At 38.1% G+C, this 17,117-nt stretch overlaps 1 protein-coding gene across 1 annotated transcript; it reads left to right on the top strand.

The window, feature by feature from the left end:
- The first annotated feature begins 11,713 nt into the window (after positions 1–11,713).
- Positions 11,714–12,655, top strand: LOC110257110 (olfactory receptor 1J4-like). The gene has a single exon (XM_021075861.2). It carries the CDS (start codon positions 11,714–11,716, stop codon positions 12,653–12,655), a length of 942 nt encoding a protein of 313 aa, XP_020931520.2.
- The last annotated feature ends 4,462 nt before the right edge of the window (positions 12,656–17,117 follow it).

The following is a 17,117-nucleotide window of genomic DNA, read 5'->3' as shown; positions in this document are numbered from 1 at the left end:
AATCCATGTTGAGTTTATTTTTGTGTGTGGTGTTAGGAAGTGTTCTCATTTCATTCTTTTCCATGTGGCTGTCCAGTTTTCCCAGCACCAGTTATTGAAAGGACTGTCTTTTCTCCATTGTATATTCTTGCCTCCTTTGTCATAGATGAGTTGGCTGTAGGTGTGTGGGTTGAATTCTGGGCTTTCTGTGCTGTTCCACTGATCTATATGTCTGTATTTGTGCCAGTACCCAACAGTTTTCATGATTGTTGCTTTGTAGTATAGTATGAAGTCAGGGAGCCTGATTCCTCCAGCTCCATTTTTCTTTTTTAGGATGTCTTTGGCTATTTTGGGGCTTTTGCACTATAATGAGAAACCAACATCAAATGCTTTCACTAACACGTGGAACCTGAAAAAAGGACAGAATGAACTTCTTTGCAGAACAAATACTGACTCACAGACTTTGAAATCTTATGGTCTCCAAAGGAGACAGTTTGGGGTATGGGAGGATGCGATGGGGTTGTGGGATGGAAATCCTATAAAATTGGATTGTTTTAACATATGCAAATCAATCAACGTCATACACCACATTAACAATAGAAAAGTCAAAAATCATATGATCATCTCAATAGATGCAGAAAAAGCATTGGAAAAAGCCCAACATCCATTCATGTTCACGACCCTCGCCAAAGTGGGTATAGATGGAACATTCCTGAACATAATCAAATCCATTTATGACAATCCCACAGCAAATATAATACTCCATGGGGAAAAACCGAAAGCTTTCTCACTCAAATCTGGAACAAGACAGGGATGCCCACTCTCACCAATGCTCTTCAACATCGTTTTGGAAGTCCTAGCCACAGCAATTAGACAAACAAAAGAAATAAAAGGCATCCATATAGGAAGAGAAGAGATCAAACTGTCACTGTATGCAGATGACATGATACTATACATAGTAAACCCTAAGGACTCAACCCCAAAACTACTTGAACTGAACAGCAGATTCAGCAAAGTAGCAGGATATAAGATTAACATTCAGAAGCCAGTCAAATTTCTGTATACCAGCAATGAAATATTAGAAAAGGAATACAAAAATACAATACCTTTTAAAATTGCACCTCACAAAATCAAATACCTTGGAATACACCTGACCAAAGAGGTAAAGGAACTATATGCCAAGAACTATAAAACTTTAATCAAAGAAATCAAAGAAGATGTAAATAAAAGGAAAGATATTCCATGTTCCTGGATTGGGAAAATCAATATTGTAAAAATGGCCATGCTACCCAAAGCAAACTACACATTCCATGCTATCCCTACCAAATTACCCATGACATTTTTCACAGATCTGGAACAAACAATCCAATCATTTATAGGGAACAACAAAACAAAGCAATCCTGAGACACAAAAACCAAGCAGGAGGCATAACTCTCCCAGACTTCTAGAAATACTACAAAGCCACAGTCATCAAAACAGCATGGTACTGGTATCAAAACAGACAGACAGACAAATGGAACAGAGTAGATAATCCAAAAATAAACCCTGACACCTATGGTCAATTAATCTTTGACAAAGGAGGCAAGAACATAAAATGGGACAAAGAAAGTCTATTCAGCAAGCATTGCTGGGAAACCTGGACAGCTGCATGCAAAGCAATGAAACTAGAACACACCCTCACACCATGCACAAAAATAAACTCCAAATGGCTGAAAGACATAAATATACGACAGGACACCATCAAACTCCTAGAAGAAAACAGAGGCAAAACACTCTCTGACATCAGCCTCGTGAATATTTTCTCAGGTCAGTCTCCCAAAGCAATAGAAATTAGAGCAAAAATAAACCCATGGGACCTCATCAAACTGAAAAGCTTTTGCACAGCAAAGGAAACCAAAAAGAAAAAAAAAAGACAACTTACAGAATGGGAGAAAATAGTTTCAAATGATGCAACTGACAAGGGCTTAATCTCTAGAATATAGAAGCAACTTATACAACCCAACAGCAACAAAGCCAATCAATCAATGGAAAAATGGGCAAAAGACCTGAATAGACATTTCTCCAAGGAAGATATACAGATGGCCAACAAACACATGAAAAAATGCTCAACATCGCTGATTATGAGAGAAATGCAAATCAAAACTCTCATGAGATACCACCTTGCCAGCTGTATCTCAGTCAGAATGGCCGTCACTGATAAGTACACAAATAACAAAAGCTGGAAGGTGTGTGGAGAAAAGGGAACCCTCCTGCACTGTTGGTGGGAATGTCAACTGGTACATCCACTATCGAGAACAGTTTGGAGATACCTTAGAAATCTATACATAGAACTTCCATATGACCCCACAATCCCACTCTTGGGCATATATCCAGACAAAACTCTACTTAAAAGAGACACATGCACCCACAGGTTCATTGCAGCACTATTCACAATAGCCAGGACATGGAAACAACCCAAATGTCCATTGACAGATGATTGGTTTAGGAAGAGGTGGTATCTATACACAATGGAATACTACTCAGCCATTAAAATAATGACATAATGCCATTTGCATTATGGATGGATCTAGAGAATCTCATACTGAGTGAAATGAGCCAGAAAGACAAAGACAAATACCATGTGATATCACTTATACCTGGAATCTAATATCTAGCACAAATGAACATCTCCTCAGAAAAGAAAATCCTGGACTTGGAAATTAGACTTGTGGCTTCCGGATGGGAGACAGAGGGAGTGGGAGGGTTCGGGAGCTGGGGCTTATCAGACACAACTTAGAATAGATTTACAAGGAGATCCTGCTGAATAGCATTGAGAACTATGTCTAGATACTCATATTGCAACAGAACAAAGGGTGGGAGAAAAATGTATACATGTAAGGATAACTTGATTCCCCTTGCTGTGCAGTGGGAAAAAAATTAATTTAAAAAGAAGTAAATAAGTAAAATAAAATAAAATAAAATAATAAAATTGGATTGTGATGATCAGTATAAAAAATCAATTGAACATACACGTGTGGGTCTATTTCTGGGCTCCACTTTCTGTTCTTTTATTTTATAAATGAATAAATATGTATTTGTTCTAGTAAAACAGCATTTATAGAAACAGACTGACTAAAGAATAAACAGAAAATCCTGGTGCATTTTTTATATGTCTGTTTTTTATATCAGTAACATTACTGTGTTGATTTCTAATTGTAAAGTATAGTTTGAAATCAGGCAGTGCAATGCCTACAGTTCTTACCATTTTGCTCAAGATGGCTTTGGCTTTTGTAGGTCTTTTGTGGTTACACATTGATAGAATAAATGATGGTAATGGGATGTGTGCTCCAACACACTTCAGAGTCAGTGGTATGGGCTCTCAAGTGCTGATCCTACTCTGTTTGGTCCTTTCTGCAGTGGATGGAGTGGCAGATTCCACTGCAGATTCTTCAAAGTTCAAGGGTGTTCATGGCCTCTCCTTCCCCTCATAGGCAGGCAGAGGGAAGACTGTTACATCACTGACATTAGAGACATCTTATGGGACTCCTGTTGTTCAGCCCCTTTGGTCATTGCACCGGATGCATCTCAAGAGGAAGGGGAGTAATTGGGCAATTAACAGAGACGTCTTCTTTAACCAGAAGCTTCTTCTCTCACACCAGGTTTTGGTCTCTGGGGTCTCATTCCTGTTGGAAGAGATCTCACTTCCTATATGAAAAAGTACTAAATTCCTTGAATTTATAATTTCTACACACAAAAACATCTACTGCATGTCTACCATGTGCCAGGCAATGTTCTACATACTGAGAATCTAAATTCTGAGTTAAATCATAATGTATCCCCTTGTAGAGTTTACATTCCAGCGCTCCTGATCCAGCTCATCATGTTCCTTTTTTCCATAGAAGGCTTTAACCTTCTAGAACACTGTAAAATTTATTCATTTTTAATTGTCATTGTTTCCTTACTGGGGTGAATGTTCTAGGGAAGATGAAATAAATTATAAGTTTTCAGTAGGTAAAACTTTTATGAATAAAGGAGGCATCAAAAGGGAAGAGCAAGGAAGTCCTGTCATGGCTCAGCTGTAACAAAGCTGACTAATTTCCATGAGGACAAGGATTTGATCCCTGACCTTGCTTAGTGGGTTAAGGATCCAGCATTGCTGTGAGCTATGATATAGGTCTCAGATGGGGCTCAGATCCCACCTTGCTGTGGCTGTGGTATAGGCAGGAAGCTACAGCTCATATTCTATCCCTAACCTGGGAATTTCTATGTGCCATGTGTGTAGCCCTGAAAAAGTAAAATCAAAATAATAGTGGGGGAGCAAGAATGCTGTAGTGGGGTTCATAATTTCACACCGTGTGATCTATGTAGAGCTCATTGGGAAGGTAGCATCCAAAGACATTAGTGAGGACAGGGAATTGAGCCATGGGCTGCCTGTGCAAAAGCATGGAGATCAGCCCCTAGAGAGGAGATGGTGCCTGGCCTATCACAGGGACATTAATGGAGCTCCTGTTCCCGGACAGGATTAATCAGGAGGGGTGGTGGGTGATTAGTTCAGACATATCAGAGGACAAGATTGTTAGGGCGCTTAAGGTCATGGTAGGTGTATTAGGCAAGATTTTCTGGAGAAGGATTACAAATAGAGTGTGTGTGTGTATAAGAGAGAGAGAGATTTATGGAGTTCCTTTTGTGGCATTATGGGATTGGTGGCATCTCTGCCAAGGGTTAGTGGATCCAGTTTCTGCAGCTGTGGCATAGGTTGCAACTAAGGATATGATCTGATCCCTGGCCTGGGAACTTCTGAATGCCATGGAATGGCCAAAAAAAGAAGAAGAAAAAAGACAGAGAGAAATTTATTTTAAATAATTGGCTTGGAGTTTGTGTTTGATTAGTGGAAATGAATCTGACTTGTATTCATGAGGATGTAGGTTCAATCCCTGGCCTTGCTCAGTGTGTCAGGGATCTGGTATTGCTGTGACCGGTGGTAAGGACAAAGTCATAACCCAGGCCCTGTAGTGCAGCTAAATGTGGCCCCTAGCTTGGGAATTTCCACAGGTTATGGGTGTGGCCTTAAAAAGCATAAGAAAAAAAAGAAAGGAGTGAAAGAAGGGAGGGAGGATAGAAGGAGAGAGAGAGAGAGGGAAGAAGGGAGAGAGAGAGAAAGGAAGAAATAAAGAAAGAAAGGAAGGAAGGAAGGAAGGAAGTTGGCTATTATTATTGTGGAGGCAGCAAATATAAAGTCTGCAAAGTAGGTTGGCAGGCCAGAAACCCAGGGAAAAATTGCAGTTTGAATATGAAGGCAGGCAGGTGATAGAAGTCTCTCTTCTCTGTGGGAGGTAGTTCTTTTTCTTAAGGTCTTTAACTGATTAGATGAAGCCCACCCTCAGCATGGAGGACAGTCTTAGCTTTATTCAGAGTCTTTGGATTACAATGTTAATCTCATCCATAAAGATACTTTCATGGAAACATCTAGAGTTATGTTGGATCAAATATCTGCTAGCCAAGATATTTCCTAGCCAAGTTGGAACACAAAATTAATCATTATGGTTGAGTCTTTGGTTCTCAGTCTGATATGGGAACCTGCTGGAAGGGATTTCATAGAGGAATAACATGACCATACTTGAGTTTGTTATTGTTTCTTTAAAATCACCCAGATTTTTGGAGGTATAAATGACATACAATAAACTTCCTATACCTAAAGTATAAAATTTGACTCAGAAAACTGAATATACAATGTGATCCAATGTAATTAAACACAAACTCCAATGTGATCCAGCCATCCCTGTCCTGGGCACATAACCAGATAAAACTACAATACTAAAAGATACATGCACCATTATCTTCATAGCAGCACAGTTCACAATAGCAAAGGCTTGCAAATAACCTAGATGCACATTAAGAGATGAGTGGATACAGAAGATGTGGTGTAAATAGAGAATGGAATACTATTCAGCCATAGAGAAGAATGCAGTAATGCCATTCGCAGCAACCTGATGCAAGCACATAGTTTTATACTAAGTGAAGAAAATCAGGAAGACAAACATCATGTGATGTCACTTACATGTGGAATCTATAATATGGCACAAATTAACCTATTCACAAAATAGAAGCAGACTCATAGACATACAGAATAGACCTCTGGTTGCCAAGGGGGAGGAGGGGGGAGTGGGATGGATGGGAGTTTGGGGTTATTATCTGCAAACTTTTACATTTAGAATGGATAAGCAATGATGTCCTACTGTATAGCACCTTGACTATATCCAGCCTCTTGGGTTAGACCATGATGGAAGAGGACATAAGAAAGGGAATGTATATGTGTAGGACTGGGGCTCTTTGCTGTACTGCAGAAATGGACACAACATTGCAAATCAAGTTTAATTTTAAAAGAGGTAAAAAAATAAATGATGTCATTTGAATAATTTTGACATATGTACATACCCATGAAGTTACCACCCCAGCCATCAAGATCATGAATTTCCCTGATGTCTACTCTCCTGCCCTCTCTTTGATCCTCCCATCTGTCCTCGGGCAAACCACTATTCTGCTTCTGTCACATGGATTAGTTTGCATATCCTAGAACCTTATTTCAGTGGAATCATACAGTGTATATTTTTTTCTTGCTGTCTTCTTTCACTCTGCGTAAGTATTTTGAGACTTGTTCATGTTGTACTATTTATCAATAGTTCATTCTTTTAAATGGTGAGTAGTATTCCATTTTAATGATATAAAATAGATATTGCATCCACTTACATTTAAATTTAAAAAATTTTTTCTACTTAATATTTTTAATTTTTTAAAATTTCTATTTATCTTTCTTTAGAATTTATTTTTATTGAAATATAGTTAATTTACAATATAATGTTAGTTTCAAGTGTACACTGTGATTCAGTTATAAATATACTAAGATATTTTTCCCTGATATGTTGTTACAAAATATTGAGTATAGTTTACTATCCTATATTGTATGTCAATTTACTTACTAACAGTCTGTTGATGAACATCTGGGGTATTCCAGCTTTTGGCTATTAAATAAAGTTCTTGTGAACATTCTTGTACAAATCTACATATAACTATATACATTCTTTAACCTGGTCATGTTCTAAGTATATTTTTAACTTTTTAAAAAATGTTCAAAGTGTTTTGTATTCCCATGAGCAGTTTATTGGTGTTCCAGTTCCCTCACATCTTCAAAGACACTGAAAACAGCATTCTTTTCAATTTTAGCCAGTCTAAAAAGTGTGTAATGGTGTAAACCAGTATACAGACCTGAAGCCACTTGATTGAGTGGTGTCTGCGTTTCTTTGGAAAAGAATCCTGTAACACTGGGGTATTTTTTTAACTTCTCGAGTCTCCCTAGCTCCATGCATGATGCTCATCATTCTTCAGCACTTGTCACCATTTACCTGCCACACATTTTGCCTTAATTTTTTTATATCACCTCTCACTTGGATGTGTGTTGTAAGGTAGGGATTCCTGATTATATTATTCCCTGTTATGTCTCTAGAGACTATATCAGTATTACATTTGTGAGAACCTTAATGAGTATTTAAGGGAATGAGGAAATGAAGGAACAAATGAATTCATTCAACAGTTACCAAACACAGTTTCCTGTTGGGAGCCATAGCTGATCTCTAGTGATACAAAGACATTGACTATAAAACTTAATATTTACTAAGCTTGCATTATGTGCTCATGTAACCATTATTCCAACTCACACAGACTATGATTATTATTTCCACTTTATAGGAAGTTGTGTAGGCCTTGGAAAAGTTGCTCAAGGTGATCTCTTAGCAGGGGAGGAACCCAGAGTCATTTATCCAGAGTTTTATATTCAATCCCTCTTCTCCTGAACAAGGCAAAGAAAGACCATGGCCTAAAACCTTCCAGGGAAGAGGGAGATGTTCACATTTAAAGGGCCTTTGTGTTCTAATGTAAGCCTGTGTTGGTGTTGGGGGCAGAAGCCCTTCGACTGCCTGTGCCATTCACTGCTGTTGGGAGAATCTGTGCTCATGATACAGAGGCCACGGGCAATAGGGGAACTCCTGCTTTTCCTCAGAGACTTGACAAGAAACCCAAGATACCACTGATATCAGGGACAATTTCTCCCATAAAACAAGGTACAGCTTAGTCCCTGTGGACCCTAATCATCCTCCTTTCCAAGGGGCCAGGAGGTACTTGGGCAGTTGCCCCAGTGGACTGCTTCTCTAATCAGGATTGGGGTGGATTCCCTCTGGGGTCTCTTTATGATGGAGAGAAGGAAATCTCCTTGTGCATTGTTTTGAAGCTGGAGAACCAACATGAGAGATTGTATGGTCCTCAGGCCACCAAAGTTTGCTCTTTTTCTTTGGATCCTGAGTCTTCTGGACAGAAAGTGAGGATTCAGGTAACAGAATGTAGGAGAAGGTATTTGAACTCAGAGCACAGGTATAGCTCAGAAAGAGCCCAGAAACTTCCCCAGTTGTGCATGTTTGTCTGTGTGTAAGTGTGTGTTTGTGACCATCAGAGAAGTTATGTGTATTTGTATGTGTGTTGTGTTATAGGAGTCTCTGTGTGTATGTGTAACTGCCAAGCACACTGAATGACCCACATTAGGATATACAGAGGTCAGAGAAATCTGGATATTTCCTCAGTGTGTGCTTATTCTACATGCATCTGCTGCTTGTGTGCCATGTGTAAGACCTTGTGCACTGCTTGTGATTCCAATATGAAGGGCTTCTTGTGAATACAGTGTCTCTGGTTTAGGATGCTTGACAGTTCTGTGTGTGGCTGTCTTGTACACATGTATTTTGCTTGTGAGTTTGCAGAGATTTGTGTAAAGCTGACTGACACACTGACTATATTTACCTAGTAAGATTATAATCCAAAGGAATCTATAAATATCCATTTGGCAAGTGTGTGTAATAGTATGAGTTCTTTTGTGTAGCAAACCAACAGCTTGACTTTCTTCACACAGAAGAGATAAATATCTGTGTGTGTGTGTGTATGTGTGAGTGAGTGAGTGCGTGATATTCTCACATTTTTTACTCTCCACCTGCCTGAGACTAAAGGCTAAAGAGGCAACTCCATAGGAAACAATTTGATTTTCAGATCTATGGCATCCATTTTTCTATGATTTGACTCCTTCTGCAGGGCCTCTGGAAGCCCAATATTTTTGATGCTCTGCTTCAATTTTGTTCAATCCATTTATAAATGAAAGACTCGCATCTGGAATCACATTCTTAAACACTCACATATTTATCATTTCCCTAACTAACTAAAATAGCTTAGTTGCCTTGGGTTTGGCTGTGGTGATTCTCAGCATCCAGTGCTCTGACATGGGCTCATGCTATTTTCTGACAGATCTTGTCCATAAGGTGCTTAAGAAGCTATGCATATCATAAGCCCTTAGAAAATTTTAGCCTCTTGGAGACCCAAACCCCTGACTCTACATGTCATAATTTAGCAGGGGACACTTTTTTTTGGTATGAAGACAGGAAAAGCAACCCCATCCATAACATCTGTCTCAATGAACCACTCCTAGGTCACACACTGTCTCCTTTTCACTACTGAGAAATTCCTCAGCCACCCCTTTGTACGCCGTGGTGATGGAATCAATGTACCACATCTGTATTGTTCCCTCCTGTTCACATTGCAGATCCAAGGTGTCATATGGAGCTCTGGTTCTCTTGCAGGAGATTTGTGAGTTCCTTGGCTAAGTCTGACCCAGCAGTTTTCAGTGAGAAGCCTGTGCTTGGCAGGAGGGTTAAGTGTATGTTCCCTCCTTGTGACCCATGAACTGAGTCAGTTAATAACCCCAAGCAACTCCTTGGTAGGGAACAAGCACCCGCTGACAGTTTCTTATACAGGGTTAAGGTCAATTTCCTCTCCAAGGCATATTTTAACATTAACCTTTTCACTTTTAACATTTCACCTTTGCCTCTCTACCCCCCCCCCCATAAAAAGAATTGGGTGGATTGTCTGTAGTGAAAAATGATGGAAAAAAATATTTGAGACCTGGTTCCTCTATGCAGTATCTATGTGAGAATGGTTAAGTGATTTCACTACTCTTGGTAAAATGCAAGGAAAAATCACTGTTTGCTGCCCCCCTAGACAGAATTAAACAGTGCTGGTTTGAATGATCTTGAAGCCACATGAAAACCATAGGCAAACTAAAGGGCTGCAGGATTATGAATGTGGACTCTTATCTCAGGAGAAGGACTCCTTCAAATCCCAAAATACTTCTTCTTAAGGTCTTGTCTATTTGTCTAACTAAAGAAAGGGAGGAAGAGTAGAGTCATAGGATCAAAGTTTCCAGTATAATTTTAAAAGCTTGGAAGAGAAATGTGACTAGAGCTGTTACTAACTCTATTATCATGGTCATTTCCTACTCCAAGTATGTTGATAGTGCAGTTTTATATTTTTTAAATTTAAAAATTTTTTTAAGTCTGCACCTGTAGCATATGGCAGTTCCCAGGCTAGGGATTGAATCAGAGCTGCTGACCTACACCACAGCCACAACCATGCCAGATCTTATCTCCCTCTGCAACCTATACCAGATTTCATGGCAATGCTGTATTCTTAGCCCACTGAGTGAGGCCAGGGTTCAAACTGGTATTCTCATGGATACAAGTTGGGTTCTTAACCCACTGAGCTACAATGAGAACTCCTGATAGTGAATTTTAATAGCACCTCCCTCCTAGGACTCTTGAAAAGTTCAGTGAGGCAATGATGGAAAAATGTATTGGTCTACCATTGCGTTCATTATGTCAGTTATTTTCAGTGTGAAATTCAATATTTGGGAATAGTGCTGGTCAATCAGGAAACTGACTTCTAAGAGACACCCCAAATCCTTCAGGATCTCTCAGTTCTCAGACCCCATCATAGATATCATGTGTCTTCCTAATGATGAATACCCAGATCTGTGCCAACTTGGAGGATCAGATGTAAACAGAGATAGATAGAGGTCCATGCACTGAAGTAAGGTTTATTTCTTGGCAAGAAGATAAACATGCATAAGACAAGTTCGAGCATCGAACTTACCCCAGTGATATGATATGAGCTCAGAAACTCACCTGAAGATTGTGAGAGGTCAGATAAGTTAACATAAATTTTAGGTCAGCTTCTTGGTGCTTTATGATAATCACCTCATAATACTTTTTTATTAAATTCCTGAACTTGATACTTTTGGGGTGGCTATACAGATTCTCTCATAAAAATAATGTATGCAATTTTGGTATTTATTTTATGCAGGAAAATGTTCTTAGATATTAATGCCTAATGAATTAGAATCTTTTTTTTACCTCTCTGAAATTGTGATATTTGCATCTTCACATTATCCAGGGACAACATGAGGCCAAGAGTGATTTAGCATCTCAAGTCCTAAAGCAAGAGTGTGGTGGGGCCACAATCATAACAGGAAATCTGGCTTCAGTTTCCCACCTTAGTTAGTCCTTGGTCAGGTGTATTCTTGAGGAATATTCTCATGAGATAAGAGGTTCTGTATGTCATATTTATCCTTCTGTATCCAATTAGAAGCTTAGTGTCAGAAACATGGTTAATTACAAAGAAAAAAATGAATTTCCTGGTTTTTATCAAAAGGAATCATGGTGAGTGTTGAGAGTGTGTCACTTGCTATGGCAACACTATGTGATAAAAGAAATGCACTTATCCTTTTTCTCCATGAGAAGCTGAGATACCTAGTGTGGTGGCAAAAATTCTGAATTCAATATCTCTGAGATTTTCCACTCACCTTCTTCCCCAGCAGACCAAGAGAGGAGCATGAGGAGGGAGAACCAGAGCAGCATGTCTGAGTTCCTTCTCCTGGGGCTCCCCATCAGGCCAGAGCAGCAGGGCGTGTTCTTTGCCCTGTTCCTGAGCATGTACTTGACCACAGTGCTGGGGAACCTGCTCATCATCCTGCTCATCAGGCTGGACCCTCACCTCCACACCCCCATGTACTTCTTCCTCAGCCACCTGGCCCTCACAGATGTCTCCTTTTCATCTGTCACTGTTCCTAAGATGTTGATGAACATGCAGACTCAGAATCAATCCATTCTATATGCAGGGTGTATAACACAGACATATTTTTTCATATTTTTTGCTTGCATTGATAACTTTCTTCTTGCATTAATGGCCTATGACAGGTATGTGGCCATTTGTCACCCTCTACACTACACCATCATCATGAGGGAGGAGTTGTGTCTGTGTCTATTGGCTGTTTCCTGGCTATTCTCCTGTGCCTATGCCCTGACCCACACCCTCCTCCTGGCTCAAATGTCCTTCTGTGCTGACCACTTCATCCCCCACTTCTTCTGTGATCTTGCTGCCCTGCTGAAGCTGTCCTGCTCAGATACCTCTCTCAGTGAGCTGGTCATATTAATTGCAGGGTCTGTTTTTCTCATTTTTACCTTGAGTGGCATCCTGGTCTCTTATGGCGGCATTGGGTTCTCCCTCCTGATGGTCCACTCTACTAAAAGGCTCTGTAAAGCTTTGTCCACCTGTGGCTCCCACCTCTCTGTGGTGTCTCTATTCTATGGGACAATGATGGCAGTGTACTTTTCCTCCTCATCAGGCCAGTCCCATGACACAGACATCATTGCTTCTGTGATGTATACAGTGGTCATTCCCCTGCTTAATCCTTTCATCTACAGCCTGAGGAACAGAGACATGAGATTGGCTCTGGGGATTCTTTTCAGAAATATTCACATTTTTGCCAAGTGAGAATCACCTAATCACATTCTTATTTCACTCACTGCCCTTTCCTTAAAAACTGTGAGTTGATCACCCATGTCTCTAGCAGTTTTCCTCACTGTCCTTAAAATTTTCACTGTAATTGGATCAATCTCTTTCACTTAGGTCATATTGCTTATCCCTTTATTCCTTCATAACCAGATATATGTCATTTCCCACTATGCACATTCAATTTTTCATCTTCAAATCGTCAAACTCCTTTGTGTATTTATGTGTGTTTAAATTTTGTTTTTTCAATGTTATATTGTTATTACTTTTGGCTTTTTTTACAGCTTTTTAAAGTATATATATATATATGTATTTAAGTCTTATGATTATCTGTTGGGCCTTAGTTTTCAAGCAATTAATTAATTAATTAATTTGAAGTATACTTGCCAATCTTGTGTTAGTTTTAGTTGTACAGCAAAGTGATTTCAGTTTTAAATGTTATATACTATATATATTTTTCAGTTTTTTCCCTTATATGTTATTACAAAATATCAAGTATAGTTCCATATTCTATACAATTGGTACTTGTTACTTACCTATTTTTTGTATAGAAATGTGCATATGTAAACCCCAAGCTCCTGAGTTGTACCTCCCTGCCTTCCCCTGTTGGTAACAGTAAGCTTGTTTTCTATGTTTGTGGGTCTATTTCTGCTTTGTGTATAAGTTCATTTGGATCATTTTTTTAGATACCTCCTATAAGCAATATCATATGATGTATTTTTTTTCTTTCTGGTTTACTTCATTTACTATGATAATCTTTGTCTCCATCCATGTGGCCACAAATGGCATTATTTCATTCTTTATATGACTGAGTGCCTATTCTATTAAATACATGTACCACTTCTTTATAATTTATCTGTTGAAGCATATTAATGTTGCTTCCATGTCTTGGCTTCTTGGCTTCCAAATCTACAAACATTCAGTTATGATTGTATTGTTTACTTTTAGGAAACTCCAAAATGCTTATATTTTCAATGCAGTATCAAATTAGTAAAAGTATATTTGATGGTTTGCTATGGTGTGCAACAGTCCACCTGTTGCACTTAATTGTGTGTATCTTTGCACATTTAAATACTGTTTAGTTTTGTTTTCTTATGGTTAAAATGTGCACATGAATATGAGTTTGAGCTACCGGAAAGATTTAATTTGAGAGTGTGTATAGGAGTTCCCATCATGGTACAGTGGAAATGAATCTGACTAGGAACCATGAGGTTGCAGGTTTGATCCCTGGCCTCACTCAGTGGGTTAAGGATCCAGCTATGCCATGAGGTGTGGTGTGGGTCCCAGATGCAGCTCAGATCTGGCATTTCTGTGGCTCAGGCATAAGTCTACAGCACCAGCTCCAATTAGACCCCTTGCCTGGGAACCTCCATATGCTGTGAGTGCAGCTCTAAAAGGACAAAAGACAAAAAAAAAAAAAAGAAAGAAAGAAAAGAAAAAGAAAGTGTGTTTAAAACCCTTGGAACAGTGCCTGAAATTATCAACATTGGCTTGGAAGCCTGGATTGGACATTTTTTATAACAGGGGATTCTAAGTGACTCAAAACAGGTAGGGTACAGCAAACCACACTGAAAGCCCATGGCATAGGTTCAGTAATTATCTTCAAATGTAAAGAGTTTCATATTCTTTTTAAGAGGTGCCTCGTACTTTGCGCCCTTTTCCCATTTTCATCTTAGAAAATTACAAAGGTTTGAACCTGGCTTGATGTAAAGATATGAACTTGAACACAGAGATTTCTCAGTTCTTATTGACACCTTTGTACTCAATATGGGACAAAGCAGTTGTTCAATAGCTATTTTTTCATTGAAGAATAAATGTCCATGTGTTTCCTTGGGAAAAGACTGCTTCATGTGAGTGACTGATGTATTATTGGAGCCTTGACAATTTTCAAGCCCTCATGTTGTAGTCATTATCACAGTGAGATTATCACCTAAAATTATCACAAGCTTGACAACTCTGTAAATTTAAATGAAATGCATTCAGCCATCATATATAGTGATAATATGTCAATGAATTCCAGTCTGTTACTTGCATTGTTAAATATTCCTGATCTTTTAATTTTTTCTTCTTCTTCATCATCTCTTAATGCTATGTGAAAAATCCTATACAAAATATGTCACATAATTATGATTGTGGTTTTGTCATTTTCTCCTTTTAGATACATCCATTTTTGCTCATATATTTTTTATACTAGGTTATTGAGAACACACCGATTTAGCATCATGTTCTGCTGCTTGTGGACTGATTCTTCTCTGTAAGATGTGTTAAAATTGGCTTGCATTGGCTTCAAGTTGATTGTGAACATCTCTTTTCAACTCCAAAGTCAATGACACCTTGCTGGTGAACTGAAGTCAGCCATGATGGGCTTAAAAACACTATGGAAATTGGCAAATGCTACAAAGTCATTCTCTCCCTATGACAGGGAGCCTTTTCTTATTCATTGAACAGAACACCATTGCATTTATAGTTGAGGGGAGATTTCTCTTTAGCCATGGCTCCTACCCTCACATCTCATTTACTTCCTCTGATATGTGTTTAGATATGCAAACTTTCTTTTAGTTAGTGTTTACATGTATTTCTTTTCCACAACAGTTTAAACTTTCTTATGTCCATATATCTGGAAAGTGTTAGTTCTTTGACATGTAAACTTGGGTTTTGCTCTTTTTATGTAAGTTGACAATCATTGTATTTCTGAAGAATTTATCTCTTAACATCTCATATAATCAGAATATATTTGTTTTTTTTTCCTTTTTTAATTTATTTTTTATTGTTATTTCCCCCACCACACTTTTTTCCCCCACTGTTCAGCATGGGAATCCAGTTACACATACATGTATACATAATTTTTTTCTCCCATTGTGCTGTGTTGTAAGTATCTCGACATTGTTATCAGTGCTACACAGCAGAATTTCATTGTTAATCCATTCCAAAAGCAATAGTTTACATCCCTTAACACCAAGCTCCCAATTCCTCCCACTCCCTCCTCCTTCCCCCAGGGAACCAAAAGTCTATTCTCCATGTCCATGATTTTCTTTTCTGTGGAAAGTTTCAGAATGAATTTGAATTTATGTTTTCCATGTTTCCATATATTTTCTAATTTAGACAACTGATTTTGTATTTATTCTTGCTTCTATTTATAATTTGTCATTCCATATCCTCTCCATAAAATTATCATTTATTATTATTATTTTATTATTATTCTCTGTGATTTATGTAGAGATTATGACTTGCTTTTTCTTAAAAATATTTATTGTGATATAATGTACTACACAACATGAAATTTGCCATTTTAACCTTTTGGGGTATAGAGTTAGGTGGCATTTAGTACATTCATCACTGCTATTTTCTTCTAGGGCTTCAAAACTATGGAACATCAATGCAGTTGAGTACTTCACAGCTCTGAAAAAAATATTGGCAAAGATATCTATGAATCAGTATGGAGGGATTTCCAAGTTATATTATTAAATGGAAAAAAGCAGTGTATAAAAGAGCATATATAGCATGCTACTTTCTATGTTAGAAAGAAAGGAAAATAACATATACCTGTATCTTCCCATTAAGAAGAAGTAACACATGAGGAATCAATTTGAAACTAATGAGACTGATTACCTATAGGGCATGGGGTGGGGATACAATAGAAAAGATGGGGAGATGAGTCCATTTATTTGTATAGTTTTGACTACATTATCTTTTACCTACTAAAAAATAAAAAGAAGGTGATGGAAAATTAAAAATGTAGACTAAAACAGAAAATGAGTGTAGCTATATTTCAATTAGTAACATAATCAGACTAATGGGAAAATAAAGTAATTAAGTTACTATTGAACACTGAATTTTCTATATACACTACTCTCACAACAACTAAAAAACTGTAAGCACATTTTTTGGTAAGCAAATTTTTTGAGCCAAAGTTATTTTGTTATTAACAGTGGTTTCAGTTCAAGATTCTGAAATTACATGTATTCAAAGATTTAGTAAATAAGTAAACTTGTCCTGGAAAAGAAAATGACCCCTGAATGGAGGGAAGGTGCTATGTACATGGAAAAATGGAGGCTGGAAAGAACTCTATGGTTCAAACTAGTATTGAAGCTACAGGCTTGAACTCATGTGTTGTAATATGTATTAACAGATTGAAATTATATATCAACATCTGTCTGGTTCCCATCTCTCATTCTTTCTTTCCTACTCCTGACCCATCTGACTAGTTTGCTTGCTTCTAGTTTCTACATCCTGTGTTTTTTATATATGTTTCCTGGCTGTAGTCTCTGAGATCACTTAGAATTCTCATAATGGACAAATTCACATAATGCCAAATTTGTATGAATATCAGTCTCCTCTAAGGAAAACCAAAATTACCCAGAAAAATGGCTTGTTCTAGGGCTGGGACCAACACAACAAGGCCAGGGAAATTTTGCTGGGCTTGAAAATGAAAAGTGCCTAGTGA

Source organism: Sus scrofa, chromosome 1 (genome assembly GCF_054392235.1).
Source record: "Sus scrofa isolate SSC_HxYL_T2T_F1_AM1 chromosome 1, Sscrofa_HxYL_maternal_Yorkshire_Landrace_v2.0, whole genome shotgun sequence".
In the NCBI taxonomy this organism is placed as follows: domain Eukaryota; kingdom Metazoa; phylum Chordata; class Mammalia; order Artiodactyla; family Suidae; genus Sus; species Sus scrofa.
This window is presented reverse-complemented; position numbering and strand designations above follow the sequence as displayed.

Bases quoted from the DNA above. Each gene is read 5' to 3' on its own strand.
- LOC110257110 (XM_021075861.2), top strand. From the start codon at position 11,714: ATGAGGAGGGAGAACCAGAGCAGCATGTCTGAGTTCCTTCTCCTGGGG.